Genomic DNA, 22,124 nt, shown 5'->3' with positions numbered 1-22,124 from the left:
TCTCTTTTCTTTGTAGGTGTTTTGAAGACATCAGGTCAACAGATGGAAGCAATACCTTGAAGAATAGGAATGACAAGACAACAGATTATGTCATAATGAGGAAAGTTATGACGTGTATCGTTTGGTAAGTCAACAATAATAAAAGAATTTATTTGTAGCAGGATCTCTGCTAACAATGAAGATGAGTGGGTAGCTGTACATATCTCCTTTTTCAAATGGAGTGGGAGGACATCATACTTTTCTAGAAGATAGGTGTTTATCCTCCTGAATATTGTACTGTTTCCCTTCCTTCAAATATGTTTTAAAATGAGCATTCATTGTCATGCCTCTACAGCATTGGGCAACAGGAAAAAAAATAATCTAGGAGTATGACCAGACTGGAGAGAAGGCCACACTCCCTACCTCTCATCCATCAGTGCCTTTCTGCCTCCTTTTAATAATGTGTGTAACCAACATCTATACTGTACATCAGCACACAGAGGATTTGCGTGTCAACTGCATTGACACAAACGTAGAACATTGTGTTAGCAAGTATATTTTCAATCCAAATTAATTCTTTTTTTTTTTTTTCCATTTGTACTGCATCGTTGTTTTCTTGTTTAGAGTCATTAGTGGTAGGAAACTTACACTCCCCTTGCTGCAGGGATTCTTCTGCTTGAGTCAGTAGCAAATAGCTCAGAGATTTGCCAGTGCAGGATTAGGCTGCTCTTCAGATGGTGTGAATTATCACAGCTGAACTGGAGTAAATAGCACAGGGGCGTTTTACTCAGGGATCAATTTTTAAAGACTGTCGGACACCCTCTGGCAAACAAAGCACAGCTGTTCAAACATGAAAAGGCCAGGGCAAGTGTCACTTCTCAGTGCACCCAGGAACAGTCTGGCATCATCACACAACTTGTTCTCATCAAGGGGCTGTAAGCAGGTGCTACCTAAAGTCTGGGCACAAGTACAGCTACATTAAGGACATGGCATGGTGAGCTTCTGTGAGAGCCCTCCCTAGAAAAAGAATGAGGCAGTAGAGTGTACCTCTACTCTTTCAGCTTGGACTGCAATTGATTTCTCATTGCAGGATATGATGTTTGTTGGTAAGGCGGTTATCTGATTTTGAAGGCGACTTGTTCCTTTGCTGTCCATGTGACAGCATTGATTTTGGAATAGGTACCTTATTAAATGTGTCCACGTTCTGCATTTGGGCTTAATAAGCTACAGCATGGCCTACCTGTTGCTTCTTAGGACAAGACCTAAAACAGAGGCAACCACTTTTGTTGTAACTGGCCTTAGATCTCTTGGTTTATATAGCATTACATTCCCAGATATAAATCCCAGCCTCTGGGCTGTAGTTCAAATAAGATAAACTTGCTAGGTGCGGGGTTTCTGTGGCTGTGTCAATTACTGTTCTAGTTTACACTTCTGCACTTTTCACGTTCTCAAAGAACTTGCTGTAGCTTTTGGGTTGATGTGAATTATGCCCTGAGGCCAGAGCAGCACACATTTGGCCTGTATCAGCCAGTCCCCCATCAGAAAGTCTGTGAGCAGCACTTTGAACCCACACGAATTCAAAGGCACATCACATGCATTTCATCTCTGATTGCATACTTTGGCTGAGCACCACCTGGCCAACCCCAAAAACAAACATATACTGTGTCTTACACTCAACTAAACATGTTCTATATCGGTTCTTAATAAACAGATTTATCTTGCCTTGACTTTACTGACATGTATCTTAAACTGAACATAAAATGAATTTAATTATACTTCTTTTTCCAGAAGCCCTCATTTTTACAAGATAATCTTCACCAAGGTTTTATAAACACTTCTGTTTAAACCTGTAAATTGCCTGTCAAACACATGTTTAGTATGGGGATGGTTTCATCAAAACAGGAGAAAAAAAAGATCTGTTTTAGCATGAGTGACTTGCCATAAGCCAGGGAAATCAAATAATCTACAAGTAGGAGTACTTGCTCAAGATAGCCTTCAGCTAATTTATCCAACAGGCCCCTGCTTCTGTTGCTTTTGAAAGATCTTCTGAGACCAGTAGCAGGGAATCCTTACATTGCTTTCAGGCTTTATACTTAAAGGCTTTATAAGATGAACACTAGGTGTCATCCATTGTAGACTGTTGTGGTTAGTCTCTAGTTGTGAATATTAAATTATAAATGTCTTTAAAAAACGTGGCTGAAATTGTCATGTCTTAAGGAATTTTCCTTTGCCTAGATGGGGTCACCATATGTATGGATGGCCATTTTCAATTATATTTAAAAAATACCAGAGACTTGGATCACATAGAAAAAAACATTTATGGGTTTTATGTTGAATGTGAGACCACTGTCAAAGGTTTGGATTGCTAACATAACATTGGATTGCTAACTCTGTTGTTGGCTAAGGATAAAAACAGGCTACTTTAAAATACTTAAGACTGATTATTAGATAACTTTAAGTGGAATGTCAGTGGGTGGATGAGCAAACAGCAACAAGGATGTAACAGCATGTAATTATTTGATTTGATGTTCATGTTTTGCTTCAAAAGTGCTGAATCAAAAAAAAAAAAAAAAAAGAAAACAAAACATGGCAAAGATGTTACTGGTGTTTTCTTTGCTCCTCCACTTCTCCTCTCTACACAGACCAGACTACTCAACATGTTAGGAGGTGGGTGGTTATTTGCAGATATTCCATGTTAGACCTAAGGAAACCATACTAGCTGAAAGATGATGAGGCTTTACATTCCTAAGTTTCAATCATGGAAAGAAAGCTTGTCCTAAGATCAGTCAGCTGGCCAGGCATGCTTGGTTTTCTTTAGTAGTAGGTTTGTTTTCCCCACAATAAGGTCAAATATTAAGACCAGTTTGGTTTTGTGGCTGTGCTCGGTAGGTTATTGGAAATCCGTTACCATGCATGAAGCATTTATGCTGGCAATAGGCCAGCTGAAAGCTGTTTGTAAATTCAAAACCTCTAGCATACCCTCTTTTTGTTAAGTTAGATGGTTAAAACATCCCTCTTGTGCTTTAGAACCAGCTGCAGGGCATTTGTTGGTCCCCAAATACCTTACAACTGGATTTCTCCTTCTAAGAAATAAAATGTTATGTAGCAGAGGTGCCAGTTGTATCCTGTAGATAGCAGCTGTCTAATAAAAGGAAGCATGTGCAAGGCAGGGACCAGCAAGCAAGGGAGTAGCATTGCCGTGTACATCCACCAGCTCCCAGGAACACAGGGCCACCATGCACCAGCTGTGATTTTCCCCTTGTCAGGAAGTACCAGGCATCATGCAGGTGCAGTGGCAGCCTTTTTCAGAACAGTTCTAAAAGACTTCTGAAAATCTGGTCCCAACATCTGGAAGTATGCAGCCTCCAACTTCTCATGGGAGGCTGAAGCACGTTAGTGCTGTGCAAGTTCTCCTTGTCAGCCAGGGTCTGCGTAGTAAGGGAGGTGGTGCCTGCAGTAAGTGGGCACCGACTGAGCTACACCTCTTTTCCGTCACCCAGCTGCAGGCACTTGCTGGCAGAAATGTAGCTGTGGTACAAGAAAGGAGAGTGCATCCAGGCTGCAAGACAGCAAGCCGGGGGAGCACTGCACTGCGCCCAGGCACAGGAAGGCAGCATCCTGTGTTTCAGCCCCATTGTGCAGCGTTAGGTGTGTCTCTGATTTGCAAAAACAATCCAGGAGCCAGAGCAGAAGCAAATGTTGAAAGAGTGGCTCTTTGCAAAACAGAAATCAACGTTTTAGTCTGGACACCAGAGAGTTTTGCTCATCCAATAGGTCAAGTGGGCAGTTAAGAAGCCATTTTTGAGGCTTGGAGGTTTCAGTTGTGTTTCTTTGTTTATTCCCTTATCTATAATCATCTATGACTCTCTCTTATTTACAGTGTTTCAGAGCAAGAGCTCACACACCTAATGCTGATTAGTTCTGTTGGACTAGGTAAGTGGCTCCCCTGTGGATACCCTGTTCTCCTGTGAATCATCGTTCCACCTGGATATGTCCTCCACCTCAGATCAAAGACCCAGGATGTATTAGGTATGAAGACATGAGACAGCGCAAACAGATTAGCAAAGATACACACAAAGAAATGCATCCCAGTTTTTCTCTCGTGTGCCCCTGAAAACTGGCATGGTCAACACAACACTAAGCCCTTGTTATACAAGAAACAGTAGAAAGGAAAAAAAAAGAGACACTTCAGAAGTTGTTTAGTTTACCCAGAGTTTTCTATAAATTACCTTTTCTAAGTATTTGCAGTTTTGTACTTAGTTCTTCCTCACATTTGGAAACTCTTTAGGCTAGATCCCCACCTGATGGAGAATGACATCTGCAAGCTTCAGCAGAGCAGTGCTACCAGCATCAGCAGAGGACTTGGTACTACTAAGCATTTAAGTATTGAGCCTTGCCAACAAACACACAAATTAAAGGAACGTGAAAGCATGTGGTCTCTTTGTTTCAAGTTTATGCAGTCTGTTGTGTTCTTGATGGTTTTATTCATTTTTTTTTAACCTATGCAAACAACTGAAAATAAATCTGTACCAGTGAAATACCAAAACTTAAGGTTGTGAGGTCAAACTAGATTATTTTAATAGTCTCTTCTACCTTCATAATCTTTGAACACAATTTTGAGCTGACAAGTCAATTAAAGTCTTTATTTCAGCAGTGTGTTTTACCTAAAGGATTGCACAAATAATTATTCTTTTACAATTTTGAACCTCTTTTTTTTTTTTTTTTAATTGAATTTTGACCTCCCCTTTTAATGGGTGCCTTTTAATCCTTTTGTTTAAGAATAAGAGTTGTGCTTGATTTAAGATGGCAGACAATGTGTTTGGATAGTGAGAGAGACTGGTTTTGTGGGAGCATTTGGACAATGTACTGTTTTTCTAAGAAGTTGTTCTTCCTGTTAGTGGAAATAGCTGTAATGAAGGACCAAAGAGCTGTCATTTTTCTGTCATTAAGTTCATATAAAAGGGTGATAAAATGTGCTGCTCTTACATCTTCAAGTGGATTGTGTCAGTCTTTTGCTCCGGTAATCAATTGTAATTAGCAATGCACTGAAAATGACTAAAAACATAATTTTCCACAACTGGAGAGAAAAAGTGGGGTTATTCAATCTGGAAGGTGGTTTGTAGGTGCCAGTTAGGCATGCCAGAGCATATGCTTGAACCTTCATTGTGGACATAGTATATCACACCCAAATTCTTCCCTGTCATTTCATCCAGGACAGTGGTGAACACTATGAGGGCTGCTAGCTTTTTAATGGGTGCTATCCAATTCCTTAAAGCAGTTCCAGCTCCAACTTCACCCTATTAGGATGCACACTTACTGAGTTAATTTTGTGTTTAATGTTTGTGCAACAATGACAATTGACAGCCTCACACTGGAGTGAGATAATAAAGCTGTCTGCAAGATGATGGTGCCAAACATGGAAAAATCAAGCTAGAGCCAACTTTGCCCATGTCCCTGTTGAATATCTTGTGACTTTCTGGTACCAACAAAAAAGGGAGCCAGCTGGGATGGGGTTGGACTTTGGTGATTTGGAAGATGAGGGAGAATACTTTTAAAATAACTCATTTTCTGGCCAAACCAAGATAAAACCTGGTCTCATGGTGGTCAGGAGCAGTCTCCTTCTGCCTGCGGGATGGCCAGGATTCCACACATTAATTTTTAAGGTTGTAGCAGGGACAATATCTGAGAACAGAATGTGGCTATTTCTGGCACAATGGGGGTTGCTGTTAATGACATGGGATCATGATTTATTTATTTTTTTTAAGCTGGCATTGCTCCTTCAAGCAAATTAATGTCTGATACATTTGCATTTCTATGTGTCATTAACCCAGATGCCTACTGCAGGACCTACTGCTTGTGTCTTCTGGCAAGACTAAATCCTCCTAATGCACTTTTCCTAATACACTGAGTGAATTCGGAGTCTCTCCGTTTGAAGCTGACTTTGTATTTTGACTAATTGCTTCTGGTAGCAGTTAATAGCGTTCTGTGAAGGTACTTCCATCTGCTGACAGCAGATTGATGTAAGGAAGGGACACAGTTCACGTTTCCAAAGGGAACATCAGGAAACCTATTACCAGCTTCATTAATCTGTTAATAATAAAATTAAAGTACAAATAAAATGTGACAAACTGTTGTGAAAGTCACTTTAACAGGAGGCTGTGAATAAAGGTCAAAACAAACTCTGATTTCTGCTGTGTTTTAATAGTAGAATCAGAGGAGAGCATTGTAGAAACACTGTAATTAATCTGGTGATACTATGATTGTCCCCAAATGATACAGAAAGAAGTTTGACAAGTGATTTTTTTTTCTCCTTGAGAACGTTTACAAAACCTGGGACATAAATCTTTGTCACACAACATTTAAGTGCTAATCCAATTACACAGGAGGCTTTCAACAACATAGGTACAGGAGATAGGCAGATTTTCCCTGCCTATGCATTTCCAGCTGTTAATTCAATTGAATATCAAGTTTAGCCAGCAAGGGCAAAAAAGGAGAAGACTCTGTGTGCAGATCTGGCAACAGTCACAGAACTGAGCCTGACAGCAGAAAAAGGCTTCATCAAAGAGTCAAGAGACCAAATCAGGCATTCCTTTTCTTGCAAGGATGGCGTTGGCTTGTCAGCGGCCCTTGTGACAAATGAAAACAGTGCAAAACTGTGCACAATCAGCTCACTGTCTGTCACTCTTCTAAGGATAACTCCCAAGCCTGTCAGGGCCCTGCACATCTCTGACATCAGCCTTCCTAGCCACATCCTAGTTTAGCATAACATCTTAGCCTAGCCTTGGCACCTGAGTAATCCTGCTACGATCTTCAGCTCAGACGGCAAAACAAAACCGCTAAGAACAAGGACAAGGTGTTAATGGGTTCTGTAGGAAAACCTCCAATTCATCCACAGTCCTGCTCAATGCAGCTGCAAAGAATGGAGGGCTTCCTGCAGCCTGGCAGAGCACAGTCTGCTGAGAGCACCTGAACTGAAGGCATGCTTATTAGGGAGCCCAGCTAGGCAAACAAATACATAAACATGTTAATCTGAGGTATTTGAATGGAATGGCTCATTAAATCAGGCGGGATGGCTGTGTGGAAAACTGATAGCTCTATTTTAAAAATCAGCAGGCTGCTGTTTTGGTTTATGCAAGTCAAAATGAGCCTGTATAGTCTTTCTCTCCTCTGGTTATTTGAGGGATAATTTCAGACCTCATGGAGAGCAGATTTCCAGCGTGAGAAGCACCATGTGGAGTTAGTCATGTCAGCAAAGAGGTTAGGGGAGGAGGGAGGACATGCTTCTCTCCTGGTCTCAGAGAGGAGTTTACAGCTAAACGTGGGATGTGTGACCAGTGAAGAGGAATTACCTGGTGTTGATGGACTGGGGGCCTGGGAAAGGCAAAAAGCCCAGAGCAAATGCCCATCAGTGCAAAAACACCGATAGCTGGAAATCAGAGCTAAACTGGGCTTAGAGGCCAGGAAATGAGTGGGTTGTGTGGTGGGCAATAAAGCACCAAAGCAGAGTATGGGAGGGAGCCAAAAAGCAGCCTGCTCTGGACAGTTACCTTCCATTAGCACAGAGCTGTCAGAGGAAGTGGCAGGACAGGCTCACACAAACATGCAGATTTTTCACTACAACATGTAGTGAGAATCCTTGTGCTCAGGAGCACCAACCTGACTCCAGCTACTTGCTTTATGCTCAGTTTCACATGTAATATTTATTGGCCATCAACGTCAAGTTAGCTCTCTAATCCATATTCTGGAGGTTGGAGCGCTGGAAGTGCTGCTATCCATTCAGCGTAGTTTGGATTCATGAAGAGCCAAGTTGTCTGTGCCTGGAGGAAGATTTTGGGCAAAGTGACAAAAGGCAGATTTCATCTGCAGCTGCTTTGGGAGCTGGCAGTTGGCTGATTTGAATTTTGTTAGCTGAGGACTCTGCTGCCTTCCACCTGTGCAGTCAGAGCTCACAGAACACTGCTCCTACTAATTGAGGTTATTCCCTACCTCCTCCTGTTCCCATTTCCTCTTGCTGTTCCTTTTCCTACTTTTCTGGAAGGGGTCTCTCTCATACAGAGTTTAATTCCTTCAAATCAGGGGACTTTTTGCCAAATTTTAACCAAAAATCTCAGTTATCTCTGACCTTGCAAAGACCCCCAGAAATGTATCCTAGGCATCTTAGAGCACAGCTTTTTTGCTATAGCGTTTGTGAGAGTTAGTTCATCAGATACAGAGCCAAGCTGTTTTCTGGGGCACATGCTGCAGGGCCCTTCCCACTGAGGAGGTGTGGTAGCAGGGCCACCAGGACCAAAGCAGCCCCAATTCCAGCAGCACAGCATGACAAGAAACCTGGGGTCTAATGTAGATCAGCCCCTGTCTCACAGGGAATCCTCTCTATGTAATTCAATTGCCCTGTACTTCCCTTTCTTACATCTCATAGTGGACCAGCTCCTTAATTTCAGGTTTTGATACCCATGGAAGATTTCTACCTCTGTTGGTAATGGTTGGTAAGTGAACTCACAGCTGCTCAGGATACTTCCAATGGTTAAAAGAACAGAGAAGACCATCTGCAAGGCTGTTTGCTACCTACTGGGTTGCTGGGCCTCATCACAGTCTTCCCCTGCTATATCGGCTGCATCTCAAGGAGGTGAGCTTCATACTGCTGTTGCCTAGGCAGGTGATCCTACAGCTGCTCATCATAAAAGTGATGGTGCCTCCGGCTTTTCTTCTGTTTCTTTCTGTACAGCACATTCCTCTCATAATTGTTTTTTCTTTCTTCTCCTGGTTGTTGGGGTGCCTCTGCTCTTTTGAACAGATCTGCCAAAACTTCTGTAACACACAAGATGAGCTGTAACCAACCCAAAAGAAAAATGTCACCTATTTCTTTAATGGATTCATTGCCACCTTTTTTCTCTTCCACTTTGGACTGCAGATGTTTTCCAAAAGGGATTTTTAGTTCAGATTTCTGTATCCTATCACCCTCTAAAATACATTTCTCTATAGAGTTAAAATATGCCAGTGAAAATCTCTGCTTTTGTGTTCAAATCCTCATTGTTTATGACCAACAGCACTGAACTTAATTTTTTGTTCTCTCTTCAGACAGTGAATAGCAGAGCACATGTGCCATTCTGCATGGAGGATTGGGATTAGTACAAACAAAGCAGTAAAAACGTTATTTCATTTTGAAAAATTAGGAATCAGAATGTCTATTCAAAAAGTTAATTGCTTTTTATGTTTTCTCACCTTTTTTTTTTTTTTCTTTTTTTTTTTTTTAAAGCAGTGGCAGTGTCTCAGCATTGTGCCCACAATGCACTTACAATGTCTCTCTGCCTCTCAACAGTTGATCCACTCAAAGCCAAACACTTTCTGCTCTACAGATTTTTCTTTCAACTGTAACAGGGAGCAGGTGGGCAGGGCCTGGCTGATGGACGAAGGGCACGGTCTTGCAGCCCCAAGCAGGGATAGCAGGGCCATAACTAGGGGCAGCCCAGAGTCCAGATCTCCAGGCAAGCCCACAGTGGCCAGGCAGGTCCCAGCTAAGCCAAGTCATTAGCCCATGAGTCAGGGTCTGGATCACTGTGGTCAGTGGCCAGGCAGGAGCACAGCTATGACCAGTGCAGATGGGGCTGTGCATCAGAGCCTCAGCTGAAGATCATTGATCAAGATAGGCACCTGGTATGTACCTGGTATGCCAGGCTCATCTATCAAAACCATCACATACAACCTAAATGGTTGCTGTCTCCTTCAAAAGGCTCTTTTCAGCTCCCTGGGGTTTCTCACAGTAAACTCAAATAGTAGGAAACTGAAAAGAAAGAAGATTTTAGCAACAAAATAGTAATCTAGCTAAGAGTAGAGGGAAGTAAAGAATATCTGTTGATAGTTTGGAAAACCAAGCTATTATCAGAAGTATTTAGAAAAGCCTATATGAGGGTGGAGTTGGTTTTTTTTTTTTTTTTTTTTTTTTCCCCCCCAGGAGGTGCCTAAGAGGAGGCTTGCTCACTCTGCAAATAAATTAGATGAACGTTTCTAAGGGGAAAGGGCCATTTCATCTGGCAAAGAGCAAAGAAGCAAAATGAAGAAGTTGTAAGCTTGTTGGAGGTGTGTTTTGCTATAAAGATAGAAGGCAAATGAAGGTATGTAGCTGATATGAGAACAGTTTAATATGGGATGTTCCCCATTCCTCTTAGTTTATGTCAATATTTGGATATCTTTCTCCGTGGCTCAATCAGAACTTCTGAGCTTGGTGCAAAAGTTGTTGAGGGAGGTGCTTTGGTCTGTACTAAACGAAAGACAGAGGAGACAGTCATAGTTGTCCCCATGGCTTAAAATTGATGAACTTATGGGACTCAAGCTTACTTTAAAGATCACAGTCTCTGTCAGTCCTGGGGAGAAGGACGGGTACCACCTGAGGTGGGTATGTTGGACCCTGACCTGCTAATACTCTTGTGCTACTCCATTTGTCACCAGTATTCCTAGCTGAGTATTTTCAACACATTTTCAAGGAGCTAGTTTCTATCCCAAGCCTGAAGCCTGCAATGATTTATGTCCTCGACACACTACAAGGGATGCCACCAAGAGACTGGGGGGATGATCACCAAGTAAACTACAAGCCATACAATCAGGTGTATGTCAAGTCAAAGGGACAATTCACTGCTGTTAAGACCAAAACTCAGCAATATGTGTGAGTCTTTGAAGCTTCAGGGTCCAGAAGGATCAGAAAATTTATAGGAAAGAAAATACTATTGAGTTTTGCAGTCACAGACACTGTGGTCTCTTAACAAGAGTTAAAAACCTAGATTATTCCTTAATACTGGAGGCGTAAAGGAAGATCTGTTGCAAATATATTATAACTGCTGGAGGGATTCCTCTTTCCTTCTGGTGGGTAGCATCTCCTAGGCTTTGCAGGAGCCCTGGCCAAGCTCAACCAGGCAGCAACACAAGGCTGGGGCATGGGGACAGGCCTGCAAGGACAGGACCACAGTGGGAGGTAGAGGCCTGAAATGCTGGCTTTGTTGTGCCTGGGTTGTCAGAGCCAGGAGTGGCGCCTGGGGGTAGGAGGAAAGGTGGGACTGTGTGGGGCAAGATCTCAGGGGCTGGCTGGCCTGGGTATTTCAGAAGGAAGGACATGAAGTCCTTGCGTATTCAAGGAAGTGGGACTTTATGACCCCTCTCTCTGTAAACAAGGTCACGCTGGAGCTACATGTATGTTTATGTATATGGGTTTCTGCTTCAACTGTCTCCCTCTAAGGAGAAAGAAGGCCAGGCAGGCCCTCAGGTTACGAAGTGCTTTGGCAGCGCAGCCTCTGCAAGAAATATAAAGCTGCGGGTCCAAAAATTAAGTCTTCATCAGGACCATGAGACCATCCCTAATAGGTTCCCCCCATCTTCTTACACTTGCCAGTCTTAAATTTGCTTAAGCTATAAGAGTCTCTTTGTTCCCAATATTTTCTCATGTCTTCCCTATGTAAGCCTATGTTTATGACATTAAATATATTCACTGTATATTGGTATCAAGCATTTGCTTTTAAAAGATAATCTTCCCCTGTTATTACCCTTTTATTTCCTCTGCTATTTTACTTGGTGAGTTATGTGGGTAAGTAATTACTGCTATTTTGTCTGGAGGTTTCCCTGAGGAACCTTGTCAAAATGAACAGCACTTTTACTAATCTTTCCCATACAGAAAGAGCAAAAATAAAACAAAATAATTAAATAGCTTCTGAAAGAATTCAGTGTCTAAAACCTTGGGGAAAAATAATGGCTCCATCTATGCTGTTTTGAAAGCCTTTTTAGTAGCTCAGCATTTGTGTTCTGCATAGGGTCTTCCAGTGTCATCATCACAACCATCAGATCTGAGCACTTTCCAGGTGTGCAGTTAAGTGACAGGACTAACAAGTGTTTTGTATTTGTTCTCACATCCTCTTCCCAATGGGTAAGACTGGTGCAGCTGGGAGCCTTGTTTTGGAAGTATATTGCTTTTGTTTGAGGCATTTTTTGTTTGTTTTTAGTATACTTGTTATCGTCTGTTTCCATCAAATAAGTTTAGTAGCACTTGGGGAACAAGCATGCCTCCTAGCTACCCATTCTCCTGAGTGCTTTCTTCTTCAATGTGAAATTGGGGGAAAAAAAATTACATGAACATTTGGAAAGTTTTTCTCAAGTTAGAAATAAGAGGCAGAATTTCACACTAGTGATGCACATAATCTATGCCTGACAAACCAGCATGATGAATAATGTCTTGGCTCTCTCTGGCATGCAAAAATATCCCACATTCATACAAAGTTATCGTTACCACAGCCCAAAGCACAGTTGTAGCACACGCTCGCTCTCTCTCTCTCTCTTTTTCCTTTTTTTACAAAGTGCATGAGGGTTCCTCTGCTTTGGAATTTGCCCTTCTCATTGGATCAAACAATCTGAAGCTGTTTAGTTTTCTGGCTCATCTGTTTCCCCCCTACTTCTCTTCAAGAGTGAGAATTAATGTGCTCAGTCCTGCAAGACATTGCTCTTGCTGGCACTGGTTCAGCAAACCACTTACACAAGCGTTTAAATTTTAACCAGGCATAGGAACTGAGCCACGGAAGTTAATAGGGCTGTAGCAGGGACCGTGGTGGAATCAACTTCCCTGACCTGCAGCCTGACCTGATGACATCCCGCTGATTCCTGTGCTGCCGCAACTTGGGGGTGACCTCAGCATGGTTGTTTATCCTGGAGTCAAACGGTATGTGGGGACTTTGACTCCACCTTAGCCTGCCTGGCCCAAAAGTTCACATCTCCACAGAGGAATCACTGGGAAAAGTAGATGGATTGGATCAACTCCATAACATCGTCCAACGGCAGCTGATTATGAATCCCTTGAGGGACCTATGTCATGGATACCCTCCTGTGACAACAACACCCTCTTCCTTGCTTACCCACTGAGGGCTTTTTGCCTCCTGAATGGGTTGTGTGGTGCAGAGAGAAGAGGCTGGCACCGTTGTTTGAGCATTCAGGTTTCTGAACACCTGGACACGCACAATTTCCTCCAGTCCCATATTGTAGCGGTGAAAGGAGAGGCCACCACCCTGCCAATGCCTGCAATGGACAAGGGCTCTCACAGGTTCTTTGTTCTGTATAGAAGCAACAACAAAATTCATCTTAGGCATGATCACTCACAAGCTTTCTGAGGTAGCCAATATTGACCCATCCATTTTTGAGAGAGAGGGTGGGGGGAAACAATCTCCAGTGGTCCAAATTACTCTGTTCAACAGAAAAAATACTTCCATGTAATGACCTCAGTAGGGAGTGAGCAGCTCCTTTTGTGTATTAAATTAAAATCTCTGGGGGAACATTAGGCCCTGTAATTTGTATTTCTCAGATGCAATTTAAGTCTTTCATCAAAAACAAAACAAAACAAAATAAATAAATAAATAAATAAACCATAATAACTGAGCTCTGTGATACCCAGAAGATTCATTTTCATGTGAAGGATGAAAATAGCCAGCAACATGTTAACAAATTCCACAGGGAGAACAATGTGATGATAAAAATAATTTGATGTGGGCATGATTTCGAAAATGCAAACACAGTGCTTTATGGATCAACAAAAAGGAAAAGGCTGTCTTAAACATTTTCTTTATATTAAGATAGAGGTGGGGAAAAACTCCCCAGCCTGCTCATTAAGGGTAAAGTACATGAGCAGTTTCCAAAGAACAGAGGCCCAAAATGATGCATCTCCATATCTTATTTAGAAAAAAATCCCTTGTACTAGGAAGACTACTTGCATAAGTTGTCATCACTTATGCTGTATTATATTGACTGAGGAAAAAAGAGGTCTGCCCAAGCAACCACTTTCACATACTGGCAGCAGTGGAGAAGGATGTAGATTTCTGCACTGACAACTGGTGCCAGATCAGATATCATGCTTTGAGGAGTATGTGTCATTCCCAAAGTTATGAAGCTTTTCCGAGAATTGCCTGTGAGTGTAGGAGAGAAGCAAACTCCAAAGTGCTTCCTCTACCTCTCCCTGGGAGAGCACTGTGTTGTAAAACAGCATCAGCAGAACTGGACCTTGGACAGAGGGTGTTTCTGGTGGGAAGAGCAGCATCCAGCTGGAAACCTTATCTAACCTCTTTGTTTATTGAAACACAGTCATGCATGCTCCTGCAATGGTTCATCTCCTAGGACGAAGCAGAGCTTTTGGTAGGATGCTCAGTGGGTGATTCTGGGCAGCCACGATCTGAGTACAAGTCACAAGCTGCTGCCCAGGTCAATAAGTGGCAGGAAGTGAAGAGGAAGAGAGAGGAAGATGGGAAAACACAGAAAAATACATCAAATTATTTATAAGCACCAATCAAAATAACAGATACAGTCTTTGTACTGTATTGTAATTCAAGTCACCATAAGCACCTGGCAGTCTCAGAGGATAGAGGGCCAATATATTAGTGACTTTGTCTATAATAATTTCTATGATGATTTTAAACAAACACCGCTTTATCAGGATTCATCATCTGCACTTGAAACATCTGATACTGTGACTCTCAGTTTTTGTACTTCCTATGTACTTACTGCTATTAAATTTAATGAAAAGATGCCTATCAATCCCATGAAAAACATATTTTGTTGCATAAAAATTATATTTTTGTCTATTTTTTATTTAATCACATATAAATAAGCAACCTAGGACCTAGTCCCACAGAACACTTGCAGTCCATGTGTACCTTAGGTACTCATTTTCAGCACACAGTCAAAAAATACTGAGCAGAATAAGTTTCCTAGGCCCTCTTAGTAAGAAACACTGAGGAACTGAGGCAGAGTGCAGTCATAGTAATCTATGAAAAGCAGAACAGAAGATCAGTCCTCCGTTATGTATTGTTTCCTGATGGAGAATCAGGAGGACAGAGATTACAAGGAGATAATGCTGGTGAATGATGCAGCTGTACTAGAAAATTTTCATGGTGAAAAACATGGGCTACAACCTGCAAATACAGATTATTCTGCTAAGTTAAAGCAGAAAACAACAACAAATACTGAGAAGACCTAGCTAAAAAACATGGCTCAAGTTATGTGGTTAATCCTTTAAGTGAGACCATGAATCACCATCATCTCTTCCTAAAGTCCTCGTGTCACAAAGTGGGTGAAATTATTTGCCTCTCCAACATCTGCCAAACCACTTCAATCCTCCCTACCCCCCAGAAAGCAGTCTGGAAAACCCCATAGGAGATGTTACAGATGTACGCACAGGCAGGGGAGAAGCCAGCTCCCATTTGCCCAGGACAGACCAGCTGAAGCCACCAGAGAAAGAAGGGGCAGATTGTTGTCACGCTGGTAATAATTCTTATTTTCATTGCAAGGGATATTTGCCATTTTCTTCTGTTTTCTTACTTCTGTTTTCTAACTGTGGATACCTTAATGCCAAGTTTCTACAAGGCATGAATGCAGGGCTGGTAAGCAGACTGTTCCTTCTGCAATTCTCTCTGCAAGTTTGGGGGAATCAGGGGGAGAGCACCAAGCCCCGAAACCAAGGAGGAGATGAACCAACAGAGAAAAAGGCCAGTGTGTTATATAGGAATTTCTTTGTTAGCAAGAATATTAAAAGAATGAAAATCAATTCATAATGAATTCAGGAGGCTCTCTGTACATATTTTAACTGCTTGGTATTATCCCATTGAAGAGGCACTCCAACCTCACTAATGTACGTTCTTACACAAGCAAAGCACTCCAGCATTGATTTTTCTATTACAGAGGATTATGAATCCACATGATTTAAGCAACTGAGAATAATGACCAGCCCTGTAAGTTGAGCCAAGCACAGGAACTTTCTGGACTGAAGCAGTTTGTATCAGCTCTTTTAATTACATTTGAAGACATATACTGTCCATTAATATTTGACGTCTAATTATGTTTTTAAGAGGTGGCTCTATTGAAAACTAGTTATATCATGAAGATGTGTGCAGAAGCTTAAACCAAAGCTATTTTTTTTCTTATGCAGCCTTTCCAGGAACAATGGTCTAAATTAAAAAGCAAGAAACTCTTGCCCTGACTTGCATTTGGAGGTACTGAAAGGATGTGATTGCCAAGTGGTGGCTGTGAGGTGTGGCAACCACAGCAGGCTCCACTCTGCCTGCATCTTGTATCCCAGTATCCTGTATCCCATCTTGTATCCCAGTATGCCTGTATCCCAGAGCATCCTGAAGCTGGCAGCCCCCTAAAGCCACTGCTTTCTTGTAAGCGGGACTGAGCAAAAGCTGTTTCAAGGCATCCAGCACCTGCCTGTTGTGCAATACTTCTTAGGCAAGAGGCAGGGAGGAAACCTCCCTCTGCAGATCCCCAAGAACATAAATACAATCCATAGCTATGGTGTAAGCATTTAGGGCTGGAAACACAAAAGAAATCACTTGGCCTTGCACTTCCCACTGCAGCAATCAGTAGTTATTTGCTGTCTGTGATGGGTGCCAAATGCAGTGACCTTCTGGAGAGCAGAGCCAGGCAAGGCCCTCCTGGGAGTGGTGGGGGCTGCAGTTCTCTCTCCAGGACTCCCCTACCTGCCCCAAGCTGAGAAAAACCAGAAATTCTTCTCTGTTTGTCACCCCTTCCCTTGAAGCTCACTGGTCTCCAAGCTGTCCAGATGTGCTGATATCATCCAGCAGGCCTTGCATAACTTCCCCTTGGAAAAAAAAAAAAAAAAAAAAAAAAAAAAAGTGCTGCAGTAGCAGTTCTTATGGAATTTTATTATTTTAAAAAGAACCTCTGAAACACTCAAAACCAAACTAACAGCTGTTCAGAGACCAGTTGTTTTCCCTGAATTCATTGAGTTTCTGGGTGAGCATGAACGTTTGGGATATAAATATGAACAATTCTAAAACCAATGCTCAGAAAACATCCATGGCAGAAACAATATTCTGATGAAGCTGAAAAGTGAATTTAGCTTTTAGGTCCCTGTTATCTCTTCCTTCTGGACTGGAGGGAAAGGATCACTGGTTTATTGCTCTGCTACTAATGGCACTAAATAGCTTTAGATGTAACATAAGGAAATCCTTTGTGTTGATTTAGGGCCACATTATGAGCCCTAAAGCCAGAGCTTGCATTAAGGAACCACAGTGCTATATTCTCTCCTGTGCTTCCTGCCTGGCCTCTGTAGAGTTCACTGTGTTACTGCTGGCTTACACCAATGCAGAAAAAAGGGAAAACACTGCCACTATAGGGACAAATGCAGGGCTTTGGCAGGCATCTATACAGTGCAGAATGACCTTCCTTGACAGAAACTAAGGATCATAATGAAATTATCGTGCAGCAGATTTGAAATGAGCTAAATGATATTTCTTTAATACCAAATACAAGTTAACCATAGAAACTTGCCATGAGATGCTGTGAACACTAAAGGCTCATCTGTATTCAAAGAACTAGATAATGTCTAAGAATAGGAACATGTGGAGGGCCGCTCCATGACACCCTTCCTGGAACAAGGAATATGGGTGAGAATGGGATGCACAAGGGATCTGAATAGATACACACAGGGTTGCAGTGTAGACCTCGAACCCGGGAGAGGGTGAGCAAGATGAGCCAACCTTCTTCGGCAGGAATGGGCCCCAAATCTCACATGTCTTCTGGCTCTTGAGTTTCCCGACTGCTGGTTGACACAAACCCTTTGGGATGCCCCTGGACTACCTCCATGGCATCTCAGCTCTTTTTGTTTTGTTTTGTTCTGGTTTTGTTTGTTTGTTATCTAACTTCAATGGATAACCTTCAAAGATTTGCCAAACTTTCTCTTTTGGTTTGGTTTGGTTTTAATACAAATTGCTCAGGATGGCAGGATTTACCTTATTTAATTTAACTGTGTTACCAGAGACTGTATTACAATTTTTCATACATAGACATCTTCAAGAATTATTCATTCAGGCTATTTCACCTCCTGCCTGGAAGCAGAAGAAAACATCTTACCTTAGGACCTCCTGGTGCATACTTTCCCATCTTTTATTTAGTCTTATTTTGCTATTAGACAAATCACTGGGCAGCATGACAAATGTGGAGATGCTGTTTCCCTCACACTGTACATCTGGATGCAAATCCTTTCCCTATGTATCACACTTTCATTAAGCCCGAACCTTAGTCTTACAGCAGATCTGCAGTATAATTGCCATGGATCTGTACCTTCTTTCTTCACAGGTTTGCCATGGAGTGTGAGAACTGGCTATTGCCTCTGCTCACATAGAAAGCGACTGTGTGAGAGCTTAATCTGTTCAGAAACGATGACCCTGGCAGCGATTTATTTATAAAAAGAAACTGCACAAACTTTCTGGGCTGTGCAGGGAAATATCTATGCCTGTTCAAGTCTGGCAGAGATGTCCTTGTAGAGGGGTGTGGGATGAGCTACGGAGATAACACCGCTCCTCACTTGTTTTTTCATACAGCAATTGTGAGAGAGGGACAGAAAGGACTTCTGCAATTTAATTGTGTTTAAGCCATCTTGCCTGAGACAAAAACTTAAGTATATCCTTAACTTTAAAGGTGGTGTTAATGCCCAAGAACCTCAGGTAAGCATAAGCCTTGTAATAATTTAAGCAAGATGTTGCACAATTTTCAGAGTAGTCCTTGCTTTTCCTCCAGACATGGGTTTGAAGATGAACTGCAGGAGAAAGCGTATCGATCAGTCTGTGTAAAGACCTAAGTCCAGAAGGATATATATGGACTAATTGTTCCTCGCCTGCAGCAGTGTAAAATGGTTTTAAAGAGCCCCCTTGTTTCAGGCACTGATGAAAGAGGAAGCCCGTCAGACAGTGGGATCTGGCTGGAGACAGGCTGTATTACCCGTCTTTGGGAGGGAACACTGGCTTAAGCTGACTGAATCTCCCTATGGACATGCAATTAGGTGGGTTGCTTCCTTCAGAGCCTCAAAATGGCAAGAGCTGAAACAGGGCCTGTTATAGGCATGCTCACACAGCATTTAGTGGCCATTCTTGTGATGGGTTCTTTAGGAGGTTCTGCATCTCCCCCACACCGTGTCCTTCAGGTATTTTATCTTAGTTGTGTGACCATCTCCACAGCCATCTCCTCCCCAGGGCCCTCTCCAGTTCTGTCCTTTTCCTTCTCATCCCATCCACACCCCCACTATATCTGACTTCAGTTAACAGCTGTGTTTTTATTTTTTTTTTTTTAGGTTTATTTTCTTCTCCTTTTAGAATTGCATAATGCTTTGGGTCTGCAGGCTGTGGTGAGGGATGAAGTAGTTAAAACAAGGGCAAAGAAGCCAGAGATGCTCCTTGTTATTTATCATAAAAGAGCAAGTTTGGGTTTAGTCCTGAAAATCTTCCAAATCTCAAGCCTAGAACCTGCATCAAGCAGAAACTTGTTTCTTGTCTGCTCTGAGTGAAGCTATGTGTAGTGCTAGGTACAGCCCAGTGGGAGGAAGGAGCCAGGGCAGCCAGCAAGTTACCAGTCCCACCAGAAAAGCTGCTGGAGAAAAAACAACAAAAGGCAATTTGGTGATACTGGGAGTCAAGGGGAGGAGAAGGAATTGGTTATTTCAGAAGGATTAAAAGGTCAAAGGCCTCAACGTGGAGAAGTCAGCCCCAAACCACCTCAAGCTGTTAGCATGGGATCAGCTGAAAAACAAATCCAAGGGCTAATTCTTTAGCATGCTATGAAAGCAGTGTGTGTCAGGGAAGATGTTCGCCCACTGCTTGTCCTGCTTCAGGGATGAATTGGTGTGATGACCCCATGCTGATGTCCTTCTGGCTGTGACACAGCCTCCCCCTTAGTCCCAGGTCTGCTTCCCCCCCCCCCCCCCCCTTTGCATGTAAATACACAGAAACAGGTAGGGGCAAGGAGGAAGCCCAAGGGCAAATTCTTCCTTCCCCTGACCAAATACAGGGCACTGTCATTTCTCTCAGGAGGAGGGGATAGCGGGGAAGACAACAGCACATCATCCACAACAGTACCTGTCTTCCCAAGCAGGAGTCAGGGAGCTGTGTTATTCCAGCATGAGGAGGATGTATATGAACATACCATGAGTGGTAGGTGGGGAATCCCAGCTGTGTCAGGGCTGATTTTGACTTTGCATGACTATGAGTATCTAATAGTTTGCTTCAAAATAGGGGATATGTTCTGCTTTCTAGTCGCATGGTGGCAAATGGAAAGAAATGATGAAGGGTTGTGCTGTGACCATCCCATGGCTGTGATTCTCCCTGGTTGTTATCCTTCACCTCAAAGATGTAAAGAGAAATAGCCTAAGCAGCTTTCTCCACACCCAGCAAACTCAGTGTACCCTTCCATTTCCAATCCATTACATTGTCCTGCCTCATAGTCAAGGATAGGGAACAGTTCTACACCATCTGCAGGTTTCCTGTGCTCAACAGCTGTTTCCAGAAGTTGTTCCTGCACCTCCCCAGATAACCAAAATAAGCTGCAGAGCAGGAAAGAAAAAGGCATCCACTCCCACCCATGAGGCTGCCCGTTTCAATTTTCTCTTCTCCAGCCTGAAGGCTATAATCTTACAGACTCCAGCTCTCTAGTTCACAGGGCTCTTCAGCAACCCCAAATCAAAGCAGCTGATGTCTGTCTTTGTGATTAGGGGCCTGACCCACAGCTGGCTTTAAAGGAAGAGGTCTCAGGGGGCTCTAGATGAATCCTGAACTGCAGGCTCTAGTGTCTGATGCTGTGTGGTATCTCTCTAATTCTTGCTGCACTTCCTTTACCTAAAGCAGGTGTTATGTTCAGGCAGACCCCTGGTGAAGAACCTGGTGAAGAACTGCTCTGCCAGCCTGGGACAGGTAGAGTGGTGATGGGGCTGCAGGCGCCACCTTGCTGTTCAAAAACCAGCCTCCTGAGGCTGCTTCTCCCCGGCCCGTGGTACTAAACCTGAGAGCAAGGCACCACCTAGAGGCATGCGGTCTGTAGTAAGGCTGGAAGAGGGAAGCGCAGGAAGGCTCCAGCTCTTTTCTGTGAGAAAAACATTGTAGTGTGGTGCTCATTAGAAACTAAAAGCATCGGAGTTCTCACTTTCCTGCTCCTTATTTTATCAAAACAAGTTGATTAGTTCAAACCATAAGTGCAAACCTGGAAACACTCTGAGAGACTAAGCTGTGGTCAGATAGACCAGGAGGGAAAACTCAGCCAACACCAAAAACTGTCCTGTAGGAGACTTTAATTGAGATATAATCCAGGCAAGATGCTCTTGATTTACTAGTAACTTGGTTTAGGCATTTTTTTGTGAAAGTCCCCGCCTCAATGTTTATGAATTAAACAAAAGCAGTTTTTGCAATTGCTGGTTTTCATCACCCAGCATATATCACAGCCTTTTAATCTTAAGTAGCTGGGGCAGTCTCTCCAGGCCAGAAAGGACTAGGATCAGAGCACTCTTGAGGCCAGCAGGTATTTCTCTCTTCTCTTCATGCAAGTCATTTCCTTTGGCACTTGGACACTGAGCTGAGGTATCTATTCCCTGCTCTGAACCACATGGGTTCCTGTCCTTGTGTTCAGATCTGCTTCCCAGAACCTGGGGACCAAGTTCCTTCAGAAAATAAATCCAACTGCCTTAGCTTTCTACATCTTTCTAATTTTCTTCTTTACAGGTTATCCTTTTCCTTTTTGCAACATCTCTTTCCACTATAAACCTATTACTAGCCTCTCTAAGTGGCAATTTAAAAAAATATAGCTAAGCTTTTGAAAGCAGGGTGCATTTGTTTGTTTTGTGCCAACATCATGAAGTTTATTGAGTCTCTGAAAACTGTTACTAGTATAAAGCAGATCTCCATAACTGTAATTATCACAACTGGAGACTAGCCCTGGTTCTATTTGCACCGAGATTTGGCATTTTCCTACATTAAGTCTCCTTGTTCAGTCACATACTTGGAAGAAGCTTGTTTTGAAAACCACTTGAGCATGTGCTTAAGGATGTTCTTCAAGTCAGTGGAATTGGTCGTGCACTGCTGAACACAGGTTAGGAGTTCAAATGAGCCCAGCAGTGGAGACCTTGCAATTTTGGGAGCTGCATGGATTTTCTGCAGAAATTGTCTCTCCTGTATGGCCTCCAAAACACATTTCTTTCCCGCCTCTTTCCCGGTTCACGTTGCTCTGGGACTAAGCCAAATACTGGTGTTACACTGCAAAAAGGATGAAGCGCCCTGCAGTTTATTCATTGCTTAGATGCATTTCCCATGCAGTGGGCCTACACGTTTGATTCAGGACTCTTAGAG

The 22,124-nt window shown here is 42.7% G+C and overlaps 1 protein-coding gene and 1 long non-coding RNA gene across 5 annotated transcripts in view; both read left to right on the top strand.

The window, feature by feature from the left end:
- The window catches only part of HIVEP1 (HIVEP zinc finger 1), a 128,826-nt gene extending 124,416 nt beyond the window's left edge, over positions 1-4,410 (top strand). For all 4 annotated transcript variants that reach the window (XM_084508780.1, XM_084508781.1, XM_084508789.1 and 1 more), the window contains 2 exons: positions 17-124; positions 3,860-4,410. In XM_084508780.1, the coding sequence (XP_084364906.1) occupies positions 17-25 (9 nt within the window). In that variant the 3' untranslated portion in view covers positions 26-124; positions 3,860-4,410. The remainder of the gene's footprint in view (positions 1-16; positions 125-3,859) is intronic.
- Positions 4,411-6,230: 1,820 nt separating this feature from the next.
- Positions 6,231-12,975, top strand: LOC311431410. The gene is made up of 3 exons (XR_014689405.1): positions 6,231-8,605; positions 9,932-10,091; positions 12,514-12,975. It is a non-coding gene; the product is annotated as an uncharacterized lncRNA (long non-coding RNA).
- The last annotated feature ends 9,149 nt before the right edge of the window (positions 12,976-22,124 follow it).

The sequence above is a fragment of the Aythya ferina genome, assembly GCF_964211825.1.
Source record: "Aythya ferina genome assembly, chromosome: 2".
Classification (NCBI taxonomy): Eukaryota; Metazoa; Chordata; class Aves; order Anseriformes; family Anatidae; genus Aythya; species Aythya ferina.
Note: the sequence above shows the minus strand (reverse complement) of the source record. Positions and strands in the feature narration are given on the sequence as shown.